This window comes from Enoplosus armatus, chromosome 11, assembly GCF_043641665.1.
Source record: "Enoplosus armatus isolate fEnoArm2 chromosome 11, fEnoArm2.hap1, whole genome shotgun sequence".
Taxonomy (NCBI): domain Eukaryota; kingdom Metazoa; phylum Chordata; class Actinopteri; order Centrarchiformes; family Enoplosidae; genus Enoplosus; species Enoplosus armatus.
Window position 1 is genome coordinate 3261153 of NC_092190.1, and position 13502 is coordinate 3274654.

Consider the following 13502-nt stretch of genomic DNA (forward strand, 5'->3'; position numbering starts at 1 on the left):
GCACTAAGGGAGCAGCGGTACTTTGAGCTACGTCCTATTTTAAGCTGAAGCTAATGGTAACGTCATTAGTCTGGTCATAAACCAAATTATCGGACACATTAAAGGTTTGAGCAAATGGTGGCACTAGATGAAAAAGTTATTAAAATACATCCTGTGGGGATCGTGAATGTTTATACCAAATTTCACGCCAATCCATCCAATAGTTTTTTTAAGATATTTCATACTGGAACAAAGCGGTGGATCGACAGAATCAACATTCACTAGTGTGGCTAAAGATGTTCTTCTCTTGCTCTGTGCGCCTTTCCTTCCCCCACACCAGAAACCCGCTATCCAGTCAAGATTAAGCCAGGAGCCCAATATAATGATCCTGATCCAATTAACGGGAGCAATGAGGCTTTGGAAACGTCCCATCACCTTGGAAACGCTCCATCACCTACACAGAATGGCCTCCTCCTCGTCCAGTGGCACTTGTTGACCTGCCAAAGGTTAACAATGAGGTATGGACAGAATGTATACATGTTGGAGAAATGATTCAGGGCTCCCCGGATACAAAACAAACGAGGCTGCATCATAAACATCCCACTAAATCAATTCATACACTATTACAGGGTGCTTGATACATGGCCCGGGGCTTCAGCAGGCAGAAAAGTGGACACGCCAAATGGGTAGTCCTTCAACATACATTATACCACAGGACCACTTGCTGTTTCCAAGTAAATTATTGATCCAGATATGAGACAAGGCAGCTCGAGCATAATGCGGTTTCAGCTTTGAATCTTCAGACTATGGCAGGCACTCCATGTGTCAGTTCACACACACACACACACACACACACACACACACACACAAAGCCTCCATCTAGTGTAGGTTGAGAGAGTGAACCACTCTGTTCTGGCTACGACTGCTGAGAAATATGGGTCATGTTGCCGGGAAGGGAACAGCACAAATCTTTCACATTATTTGGCCAACACGCTGTGTTCGCACAATGCTAATTGCCATGGTGAGACCTTGCTCCTGAAACTCTGTTACATAACTGATTTCTCACAAACACACACACACACACACACGCCACCCACAAGTCATTATTTATTTCAGATTTTCATGCGCGGCTCGTATGTGTTTTACGTTAACCATGGCTGCCCTCTAGTGGATGGGTACCTGTCCTACTAGCACACCAGTGCCAGGGTATCCAATGAGAGATTAATCCAAACATGCTTTTTTTCTGCCACTAAGAAACGTTTGTTTAAGAAGCTCAAGGTATTTTGCCGCTCTTTCTTGTTGAGGGTGACGATGAGATGAGGCGAGACGTTTCCTTGACAACTGGTGAGGAAGACTGCGTGACACGATGATGGAAAGCTCCACTAAATGGACCTTGTGGTGAGATTGAAACTTTAAATCTCATCATCGCCTACTGTTCGCTTTTATCTTTGCCAGTGTAGATTTCAAGTTAGAGTTTCTGTACATGGTGCTTTTGTCACTCGGCACTAAACAACCCAGCGACTCCTTCGTTTATTCTCCACAGAGCGCGTTTGTAAGAAGGATGGTGGTGAGTTCTGTGCGTTGAACCTACCAGACACCAGGGCTGCATCTGAATCATTCACTACTAACTACACAGTGAACCCTTTGTAGAAGACTATACTGTATGTATAGATTTCAAGAAACAACATGATCATGTCTAATGCATGTCGCAGGCCATCTACAGTTAGTTAGTGAGCACTGTTTGTTCACTACTGTATAAGTTGAATGGACAGGCCATCTACAGTTAGTTAGTGAGCACTGTTTGTTCACTACTGTATAAGTTGAATGGACAGGCCATCAATTGTAGGTTTGGCTGTTCAATCCTTGGCTCGCCCTGTTCTCCTGTTGGAGTGTCCTGAACCCTAAACTGAACCTGAAACAGCCCGTGTGCGGCAAAAAGTGTCAGCTGAATGAATGCACATGTCAATGTCAAGCACTGTGTTGTGAGTTTAATCTCATTTTCAGCGAAGCTCTCTTGTTTTCTTCCAACAGGCTTTTTCTGATGAGCCAAAATGTTTCTTTAGCACTGCTCAGCGTTACTCGTGGAAACCGTTTGTTGCGGTGAGCTGGTTTGCTGTTAGCATTGCATTACCTGGCTTCAATGAACAGCACATAACTGTTAAAGTTTGTTGTCTCTCACACTTATTTCGACTCGCAGCAACGCGGCCTGTGTTGTGTTGGCTGCTGCATTGGAAAACAAGACTTCAGCTTCTCCTTACTGCTGATTATCACGCTCCACAATCCAGCCAAACATTTGAGGTCGTGTTTTGTCCTTTTTTTTTTGTCGATTTCAGTGTCACTGGAGTGAGTGACAGAGTCGAACATCTACTGCCCTGAAAGACTTTCACGACTGGAAGCGACACGCTGCAGTAGACGGACAAACTGTTCCCCATTGCAGCTGAATTCTTCACAGGCTGTGAAGCTTTCCTTCCGTCGTGGGTGTAGTGTGGGAGTTGAGAATTTAAGCTGTTGTAATGTGTGTTTTTCACTCTGCGCTGCACGTTGAATTTCCACCAGGACAATAAAGATTCTGAACTGAACTGAGATGCACAAAATAAAACGTGGCAGTCATCAGATTGGGGACATGAATGTGTCCTGGTGGCACGACAACACAGTCATTTTATTGAATTCTCTGGATTTTAAACACGCTGACGTCAAAGTTACATAATTGTCTTCCCTGTGGCGGTTGAGAACCACAACAACAGGAGCCTTGAGTGGTGCGCGGGGGTGTTGACCACTAACAATCACTGAAGGGAGGCTCAAACTGTACAGCTAACTTTATTTCAAATGTGACTTCCCTTTTTGAGAGAGCCTGATATGTTGAATATTGCTGTATTTGACGAACTTCCTCCTCAGTGATGTTTACACGGTGGGAGCCGGAGTAAACAACACGAGAGAGGATGAACATTGGGCAAGTGAGGAAGTTTGAGTTGGACTCCAGTTATTCGGCTGTGAATCCTCCACTGAATAGCAACAGGTGTGTGTGTGTGTGTGTGTGTGGCAACAGCTCTGCAGTATCAGCATGTCTGACAGGGTTTCAGTACTGATACCAAAACAATACTTACCAAAGAAACTTATCAAAGCAGATACCTGCTGCTACTTTGGTAAATATAATACAATACAAAATGTATAATAAAAACACACAAGAGATTTCCCCCTGAATGAAATAGTGTAAAATTCTGATTTCAATTTGAGAATAAGTGAAAACAGATCAGAGTTTTTTTTAATGGCAGCTTTCAGACATTGCATACACGAAGGCACTGTGGTTATGCAGCGTGTACATCTGTGTTATGATTTATTGTGAGAAGGTGTGAGGACGACCGCCATGACAGGTACAACACAGCGACTACCTGCTAACTGCGACCTGTAGCGCCGCCACCTGGCAGGCAATGTGAGGTAGGTTACTATTAAATTATTATTTTCACCCGAATTGCAAAAAACAACAACAACAACAACAACTGAATAATAACGGAGATAGTTCGATGTTTTGAGATATCCATCTCGGAGATTTCTGCCTAAAATCTTATCTCTGTGGTTGGAACTACTTTCACTGAAGAAATAGTCCCTATAAAATCTGTTCACAGCAAGATCTGTTGGACTGCGGAGCGCACATGGATGTATAAAGTTAGTCCTACAAAGTAATTTATAGTGCATCACCGAGGAGGCTATCCTTAAAGTTGGACAAGTTGAGTCGAAGCTAACTGCATGGCTGGATACCAGTGGACAGAAGTGAGGATATGTTTATTTTCTTAATTTGAGTGGACGGACCACACCATTGAAACACCGCGAGATCCAACTAGGTCGTTAGCAACCAATTAATTTAACGCTAATTGGCAGGTAAACGTTAGCCCGGTGAAGTAAGCTAGATAGCTGTTAGCTTACCTAGCTAACGCCACAACCTCCACACCTGTACCATTAACATCATTGCAACTGAAACCAACTGAAGCCCGCTAATTGTTTTAATATTTTTTTTTCTCTTTTTGTAAAGAAGGTGAATATTACAACACAGCAGGTAACAAGCGTGTAACATTTCGGTTAAAGGGTTGGTTTTTTAGATGAGGTTGGAGGTGTCCTTTTGTGCTGTGATATTTGTGTATCCGTAGCTAGCTAACGTTAGCTAACCGTTAAGGTTAAGTGTTATGTGCTTCAGTCGTAATGGAGTCCTACTATGTTGCTAACCCTTTGGACGACTTTTTCGGACACTCAAACCCGTGACTGTTTTTCAGACAGTGTGGCCTGGCTTTCCACTCACGTTACCGTACGAGGGAACGGCTGCTAGGCCATCATATTTGCCAAGTGACTATGCGGGCATGATGGCGCCTTCGCGGATGATACCCTATTTTTACAATACCGTCATTGAAAAGCCAAGTCCAAGTAAGTTAACGTCCCCGAAGATATTGTTATTAAAAAGAACATGCCAAGTAATTCCACTGGTAACTTATTATCCCATCGTTATTGCTACAGCAGAGGACTTTTAATTGAACTGTAATATTGTTTCTGGGCGGGCTGTAGATTTCATTTGTTAACGTTACACAAAAACTATTTGTTAACTTTGTTTTGTTTTTTTTTAATCAACAGAAGAGAACAGGATATTCTTCCTGGACAGGTATTCAGTTGTATATTCCTGTTCTTAACTGGTTTTCATCCTGCCTAAAGGGCAGGAGTGTTTCTGTTTCGATAGGTGGTTTTAAATCTGCAGAAACGAATATTTTCTCAGGGGTTCCACATTGAGTTTACTTGAAATGAAATGTGCTATATGAATAAAGTTGCCATTGCCACATCCTGTCTCTCTCTACATGTTTAAATGGCCATGATTAACTATGAATAACCAGTAGCTATTGCTCTGCATTTTACAGGTCTGTGTTTGATTTGGTGGATGCTCATCCATACCTTGCCTTAACTGACCCAAAGCTGCTGGGTTGGTATCTCAGTTTGTCTCCGGAGGACAGAAAGATCATACAAGGTGTGTTCCAGTGAGGCCACGGCAGTATAGCAGCAAGGCTAAGCCTGTTCGGACCACTTGTGCCCAAGTTTGCCTTAATCTGTACAATGATGCTGACATGATCAGTTAATTATTTACTCTCAAGTTTTATTTTTTGGGTAGTGTACCAATCATTCTCTGGTTCCTGCTTCTCCAATGTGAGGATTTCCTGCTTTTGTAGTCATTGTATCTGCAAATCAAATGTTTTGGACCTCTCAGACAAATAGACCTTTTTAAGAGGCCATCTTGGACTCTAGGAAGTTCCCCATTATTTTGTGACATTAAATAGCTTAAACGATTAACCTATTAATCAACAATTAAAACATATATACTAGGAAAAAAAGTAATCGAGAAAAGTATTGTTAAATTAGTCGACAAGTAAAATAAAAGTTAGGACACCTACTATCTCTAAATGGAAACTGAAAATATTTGGCAATGAAATGATGAAAAGAGTAACTTAATGTCTAAATGTCATTGTGTAATATAGGGGAAGGAAATTTGGGGTACAGGTGGCAGCCCATTTTCATGTGTTTAAAATAGTGAGATTAATAGTGTAATTGTTTTCCTTTCTCCTAGATGAAGGAGGGTTTCACCAGTTCCTGCAAAGACATCCTGCCCTAGAACTGTCAAGGCATCATGTTTATGTGAAGTGTAAGTCTGTTAAACTGCTATAATCATCTGATAGCGATGCACAGATGAAACAATGACAGTTTTTATTTACAGACAATGCAGATAACACTGGAAGTAGCAGTCCTGCCCAGCCAACCATTACATCCAACAAGCATGCGTATGTCTCACTGTAAATCGAGGGAATTGATAAAACACTACGTCAAATGAGTTATGGTTTAATCATTTTACAGTGATTTATTGTTGCAACTCTTGTTTTGTTCTCAGATCTAGAACGTCCGGGGCAAAGAAGTGCAGATGTGGTAACACAGAAATCTCATACACTGCCAGTGTAAATTTAAGGAAGGGGGGGGGGGACTTAAAATGTAAATTGAGCCTTGTAATGGGCTGTAACTGAAGTCTGTAACTTGTGAGTCTACAACACCAGTCCAGTAGATAAATCATTGTCTTGACATTGTACTACCTGGATGAATAACCTACTTGTAGAAATCATTGAAAACATTTTAGTCTAGGACTAGGCTTAGTCTTTGTCTGGGAAACTGTCTAATATAATGATTTTTAGAAGTTGTTACATTAAAACCCAACTTTCTAGTAAAGCTTCAACGTAACAGTTCTGTTTGTTTGCTCCTCTTGCAAGAAAAACCCCAAACACATCTAGATTTGCAGATGCTTCCCAATAATGTGAGGGGCACTTTAACCCTGCTTGGCTGCAGCAACAGGACCTGGAATGGATCACGAAAACATTCAGATGAGGAAATCTGCCACACCAAACGGCTAGTCCACCTGCAAGACAGCGTCCAAACAGCCTTCAACAGCCCTATCAAAGAGGAACCAAACCATCAGCAATTGAGGGTATAAACGATTTTCTGCATGTATATTTAACAGCTAAAGTTATAACACTGCTATAGTCTTTACCTGTTTCTAAGTTGTAAATGTGCAGTTCCCTTTTTGGCAAAAATATGAAAAAATACAGGTTTTTTCACCTCTGTCCCAGCTGAATGAAGAAAGGCTGTCATGGCAGATGGCTGGCAGTAGCAGCAGTGCAGCTGTGTGCAGGGATCCAGCATCCCTGGCGAGCTTCTCTGTGGACATGGAGCCGGAAAGATGCAGCCAGGGGGGACAGTCTGTGCTCAGGAGCCAGACTGCAATGACACACGGGCAGAGTGCTCAGTTCACATATGCTGAAGTCAATCCATTGCAGTGAGTATGCATCTTATGGCTGACACTATGATGTTTGTTAATTTCTTGCAGCTCAACCACGCACATATATAGGCTCTTTTTTTCACATATGTGGAAATCAGTTTTTGAACTAGCCTGAAACTCTAAATAAACCAGGGCGAACCTAAAGATATTTCACGTCTCTCTTGTGTGTCCATTTTGTAGTTAAATAGCTTTTACTTGAATGAATAAACTTGGATGTCAGTTATTCCATGTCTATAAAGTGTTTCATCTGTTCACATATAAATGTATTTTTTTATGGAACGGTTTGAAGTGTTCTGTGTTTCAGCTCAGTGTGCAAGTTGAGTTCATATTGATATAAGCAACATTGTTTTCATGTTACAGGTCAGAATGGCCCACAATTGAGAGAGTGTCTCCTTCTGAGTACTACAGCTTTGACAGTATCCACATGGACGGTACAGAGTACAAAGACAGGAGCGTCATCCCGTCAGTAGAGCTAGAACAGGGGAGCTCTCCTCTGGGCCCAGTTGAGGAAAATGGAACAAATGGAGTGTGTCAGGAACACGTGGCCTATGGCAATGACTACATTGTAGGTGATGACGAAGCTAGCTTAAGCTTTGAAGATCAGAGTCACACATTCCATAGCATCAGGGAGGACGATAAGAGCATACTTGTCTGTCTGACCAGCGAAGATATGAAAGCACACATTAATAGTGTTCACTCAGATCCAGTCACCACTAATGGTGAAGCACTGGCCGCCAGCAGTGAGACCGTGACGTCGGATCAGTCTGTCGCCAAGACGGACACTGCAGAAAAGTACACCTCGCCTATGCCCGGCGTTACTACCTGCGACATGATGGTTGGTACCGAGCTAGCACTGCGCACACCAGCTGTCACCCAAACTGAGGATCCAGCAACGTCTGACAAGCATGTCATTACGGAGGTCCACATGGCAGATCTGGACTATCTCGCTGAGGTGAGGCTGAAGCCGAAGAGCAGTCATTATCGTCGCTCCAGCAGAACGTAACACAATCTCCTTTTAACATTTTAGGAATTTATCAAACTCAAGATGGCGAGAGAGCAAAAAGCAAAAATGAAAAGGTAAGGGATCAGGTATACAGTCCTGCATTAGACAAGCACTAAGGAATTTCTTCTGCAGGAGGACAAATATCTTTAATTATATAACTTTTTCCCCCCAGTGCGGGTTGTAAATTGAGAACGGAATGTGACTGTATCCAGCGTGCTCAGCAAGCAGAGCTGTGCCTCCTGGCTCTGCAGTACAGCATGTGCAGACAGCACTGCTGGAGACTCTACTACACCTCTGCTGAGGGAGGCCAGCTCACCCAAATGTAAGGAGACACCAATCAATCAGTATTGATCAGACTTGTTGTTTTTGTAGTGTAAAATGAACAATGCAAAGGGAAGCCTGCTGCCCAGGCCATTCACTTTCATTATTTCCCCCTCTCTGTAGGCCAAAGAACCCCCCTGCAAACATTGTAAGTGTTCTGCAAAAACTGGAATCTGACTATAATCAGATGAAGGATAAGATCTTGGCAGGAGTTCCTCTGCAGCAACTTAAGCCTCTGTTTGTTGAGTCTGAGAAGGTAACCACAGGAGCAAGTTACATCCCTGCACAGGTAAGACTCGGCCTACTAACCCAGTAATGTCTAAATACTTAAAACTGTTAGTGATTTAATATGTTAAACAGAATTAGCTTAGCTTATTAAGTAATTAGCTGTAATGATAATGGTCTAATTGTCTCTGTTTAGATCCTTGGTGATGTTCTGGCAACTGTTCCATCTTGGTATGTTGGCACATACATGCATGTGTGTCTGATGTAATTCAATTGCACAGCAGTTTAGCAGACTAGGCATTTGACTTTCTAGATGCCGCAATGTTGTCTTTCCTGATCCCAAGGAGCTCGCAGGAGCCACAGAAACATAATACATCAGGTGAAGAAAATGGATGTGCTGACAATCAAAGCAGAAATGGCTTCCAGGTATGCTGAAAGACTGAGATGATGAAGAATAGTACTAGTAAAACCAAATGCTTTAGTGCTGGTAATGGAATCCAATTTGGCATTTCGTCCTCGTCAGTTTGAACAGCTTTAGTGTTTGGCTCATTTCTTTCTCAGCACAGCCAGAGAAAGGAAAAACAGATCAAGAAGGAGATCAGCAAAGTAAGGAGAGCTGTCACTCTTGTCTCCCAGGATAGAGATGCTATCCGTAATGTGCACAAGCAAGAAAAAAATCAGATAAGTAAGCAAAAGCATCCCTCTCACATTTTTAAACAATGGCCTGGGAAGTAGTTGATTAAATCAAAGATGTGCCATTCTTCCTGCATGCAAAGAGCTCAACATGAGCGAGGCGTGGTACGATGCTGAAGAGGACCTGGAGCCTGCAGGACCGGCAGTAGCTGCTGAGACGGGACAGGACGCAACAGGGGTCCTAAAGGATAAGAGCAATGGTAGGTGGTCAGCGAGTGTAGCTGAACCACTAAACCCTCAGATGTAGAGCTTTTGATGAATGTGTTTTAACCACAGAATCAGCCAGCGAGGAGGCCGAGAGGTCAGTGCTCTGCGTCTCCAACCTACCCAGTAATGTGACCGAGGTGAGCTTGTACATCTCTGCTGCCGACTGCTCAGACATTACCATCTCAAAGTAGTGTTTGAATAGCAATTCAGATTTGGCAGTGTTATTTTCACCTTAATGCATTGTATAGTACCATTGTGGCCAGCAGAGGGCAGTATAGGCTCTAACTAACGGTCTTTGGCAGAGCGATGTGATGCTGTGGTTTGAGAAATACCATCCCTCTGAAGTCAGCATCTCTGCTTTAAAGAATGATTTGAGGTGAGCTAACTCTGTTGTCCATGCATTAGATTCTGTGTGTAAGGTTTTCTTACCCGTTTCATCAACGTCAACGAGTCAAACTCTTCATGCCGCTGTTGAAGCAGCAAGTTCAAATGTCAAAACAGAAATTTGCTTCCCAAATGGACACGTTAATGTCAGTGTAACAGCTGCCTCTCGCTGGCCGCGCTCTCTAGAGTCGCCATAGTGATGATGAGTGGACCCCAATCTGCCGAGGCTGCAGCGAGAGAGCTGAATGGCTGCAGCATGCAAGGCCGCACTTTACATGTGGAGCTCATCAACAGAGCCATTGGTGGGAGCCAGAGTCGGGCCTCAGCCTCCATCAGTGGGTCCTCACAGGACGCCACCGAACCACAAACCTCCAAGTCTGACTCCAGCAGCACGGGAAGAAAGGTGAGAATATGAGCAGGAAGTATAATGAGATCATTTCCATGCAGAGAAACTGGTTATGCTTTGGGACTGAGTCATTTCCTGCTCTCTCCAGCTGATAACTCAGCTGCCGCTTAGCTCCAGCCTGAAGAACAGGAAGGTGGTCTGCATCTCCCCCACAGCAAAGGGGACCTGTGTGCCCCAACACTACGGCACCATGGGCAGCTTCGACATCCTGATGGCGGAGCTGACACAGCACCACCCAGACGCTGGAAGGCAGAGGATTGTGGAGGCTCTGATGGAGCTGAAGGCCAAGCACCAGGGCGTCCTCAGCGGCCTGCCTCTCCGGACCATCCGGGAGATGACGTCCGAGCTTCTGACCGGGCCAGAGGGTCCCACGCAGTTATGAGGAGGCAGTGCTCAGTGCTTCATATTTTGAGTCGGTACCAGCGATTTGTTGAAAGTTATTGAAAGTACCCCTCAAGTTTTTCTTTGAGTCAAATGAGGGGAGCAATTCATCTAAAAGCAGTAAGCTCTGAAGGTGTGGTACAATCTGCCACAGAGGTTGTGTTCTTTCCAAGTAGCATCAGAGTGTATTTTTATTATTACTGAGTTTCAGGAGTTTTTTTGATTTGAAGAAGTTGCCAGTTATTCGGCAGTTAAATTAGTTTAAGAAATAGTTTATAAAAGCTTGCTAAAATGGTATTTTAAGGTTGCATACAGTTGTATATGCAACAGTTTGTTTTGTTTGAATTGTATTTCCTCTGTCAATAAAAAGAAGCTTCAGCTCTGTTGTTGATTCAAGGGCTTTCTTTGACCGAGTGTTGCTGCAGACACACCAGCAGGAGAGGGGGGGGGGGGCTATGATGAAACTGAATGCTGGATTTAGATTTGGACATATGAGCACTGCATCACCATCCGGCTGCAGTGTAATGCTCGTCGCTGCCAGTGGAACAACAAAACGACCAAACTGAAGTGCGAGTGTTCACAAACAAATCCATGCCCCCCCGCCCCCCTCTCCCACAGATCCTGGACCAGTCCTTGCGAGCCACCACTAGGTGTCCGCACCAACTGCAGGGTGTCGACCACAATATGGTGCCAACTGTTCAACAAAGCAGCGAATGGGTTAATGTAATCCCGGGCCGAGAGGGGGCGGAGATTCCAGCTGGGACGCGAACCGGACCAACCGAGAGAGAGAGAGAGAGAGAGAGAGAGAGAGAGAGAGAGCAACAGATCTGTAGAAGGAAAATCACAGTTGGGGAGTTGTGCGCGTTTATCTGTTCAGCTGTCGGGCCTTTTCTTTTTTGTTTGCTCCCCCGGTTCACTCCTGCACTCACGCACACTTCGACCGCGTCGGACCGAGAAGTGCCGCGGAACCGATGGAGAAGTTCTGGAGTTGCTGTCAGATATGGGCGAAGCAGTGAGGACGTGGAGGAGGGCGGCTGCAGACGGGTCCAGACTGAGGAACTCGGCGGACTTGAGTTCGGGACGCGGATCAACAGGACTGCGTGGAGCGCTCGGTTTCTGCGGGCTCTAAAAAAACAAACAAACAAACAAACAAACCAATGGAAACCTGCCGCTGCCTTTGCACGGATCCCTCGGCGTGAGCCCGCAGTACGCTGCCGTGGCGCGGAGATGGTCTAAGCACGCTTTACTGTTCGCGCTGATCACCAACAGGACTGAATCCAATGAGAGCTCTGGCGGCGAAGTAACACATCGGCGTCAACTGCGAGTAGAGATCCACTCCCGGTTATTTCACAAAGCGTTGACAAACACGCCGGGTGACACCATGTGGAGCCCGGGGACGTGGATGTGGCGAGCGGCTCTGTGCTGCGTGCTTCTGGAAACATTTCTGCACACTGCTGGAGGTAGGACAAAGCACGCTTGTCTGCTTTGCAATGAATTCTCTTATTATCTGCCTTCAGCCTGTTTGTTTGCAACAACAACAACAACAACATCACCCAGTGTTTGGTGCGCACACACACACACACACACACACGGGGAGTTTAGAGCTACTGTAAACTGGAGCCACATGGAGGCTAAAGGAACAAGTCAACATTTGGTTGTTTGTGTTCACTGGCAGATTACAGTGGAGAGGTGACTCTGAGGAGCAGAACCATTATATGCTGGTCTCGCGTTCAAATCTCCCTTAAAAACACAAAGAAATTGTGTAACATAACACTTTTATGTTATATATATATATATGACACACACACACACACACACACACAGGCGTGCAGGTCACTACAGGCCTTTATGTTGAGGGAATATGACAATTATCAAATGGCACCAATGATGAAAATGTCATCATTGTGGACCACAGACACACTTCACACTGACTGACCTGAAAAGTAGAAAGTGCAGTGCCATGCGTGCTTCCTGTGTGAATGTCACAGTTGTTGGCACTGTGTCAGATGGCCATTTTCACAATAAGTCATTATAGAAATATAGAAATGAAGACGTTATCGATAGTGTCAGTACTGTAACCGTCCCCGTCTGTGATCTTTGCCCACCTCTTCTCAGGTCTCAACATGTGCATGAGTGGCAGCGCTACCTCCTGTGAAGAATGCCTCCTGATCCACCCCAGGTGCGCCTGGTGCGCACAAGAGGTACAGCTTACCTGCTGGATTTACACACAGATGTGAAGTAATGATCGTAGGCCACGCGTGTCATTATGTTTCCACTCTTCATCGCCTTTTCACGAGTTGCATAACAGTCAGTGATGCAGGGTTTGTGGCTTTCCATCCTTCAGGATTTTGGGAGGGGGCGGACTCTGACTTCACGGTGCGATTTCAGTCAAAACCTGCAGAAGCGGGGCTGCGAGGCGCGGCACATCGAGTACCCCACCAGCCAAATTTCTGTCCTGCAGAACATGCCCCTGAGTTCTAAAGGGACCGGGTCGACCCAGTACAATGTGGTCCAGATTATGCCTCAGAAGATCTCTCTCAGCCTGCGGCCAGGCAAGTATTGCACACATTCAGAATCCGGGATGACCATTGCTCATGCATGAGAGAAAGTAGAATTATTTAAAGGAAATAAATGATCCAACGCTTCCTCTCTCAACTCCTACATGTTTTTGTGAGTAAACCAGCTAACAGAGTCTTTCCACCTGCCCATCCAGGAGACCAGACGTGGTTTGGGTTGCAGGTGCGGCAGGTGGAGGACTACCCAGTGGATCTCTACTACCTGATGGACCTCTCTCTTTCCATGAAAGACGATCTGGACACCATCCGTAACTTGGGCACCAAGCTGGCCCAGGAAATGGGCAAACTCACCAGCAACTTCAGGCTGGGCTTTGGGTCCTTTGTGGACAAAAACATGTCCCCCTTCTCCTACACGGCACCCAAGTATCAGGAGAATCCGTGCAGTGGGTGAGTAGTGGCAGCAGAGGATTTGGATAGATTAATATAAAAGGCACGTCAGCCCGGTTTAAATGTAGCCGTACCAGCAAGCTGTAGATT

At 44.8% G+C, this 13502-nt stretch overlaps 2 protein-coding genes across 2 annotated transcripts in view; both read left to right on the forward strand.

Moving 5' to 3' along the window:
- The first annotated feature begins 4186 nt into the window (after positions 1–4186).
- Positions 4187–10450, forward strand: rbm44 (RNA binding motif protein 44). The gene is given in 21 exon segments (XM_070914961.1): positions 4187–4225; positions 4227–4392; positions 4597–4624; positions 4875–4981; positions 5576–5650; positions 5732–5786; positions 5894–5928; positions 6264–6478; positions 6567–6826; positions 7190–7781; positions 7857–7906; positions 8005–8154; positions 8277–8442; positions 8575–8609; positions 8723–8804; positions 8940–9066; positions 9143–9271; positions 9348–9415; positions 9581–9654; positions 9849–10065; positions 10157–10450. Coding segments are annotated over 21 exon segments (2964 nt in total).
- Positions 10451–11816: 1366 nt separating this feature from the next.
- itgb5 (integrin, beta 5) overlaps positions 11817–13502 on the forward strand; it is a 35858-nt gene continuing 34172 nt past the window's right edge. Inside the window, exons 1-4 of the mRNA XM_070914161.1 lie at positions 11817–11909; positions 12565–12650; positions 12794–13001; positions 13163–13412. Coding sequence (XP_070770262.1) covers positions 11831–11909; positions 12565–12650; positions 12794–13001; positions 13163–13412 — 623 coding nt within the window. The 5' untranslated portion in view covers positions 11817–11830. The remainder of the gene's footprint in view (positions 11910–12564; positions 12651–12793; positions 13002–13162; positions 13413–13502) is intronic.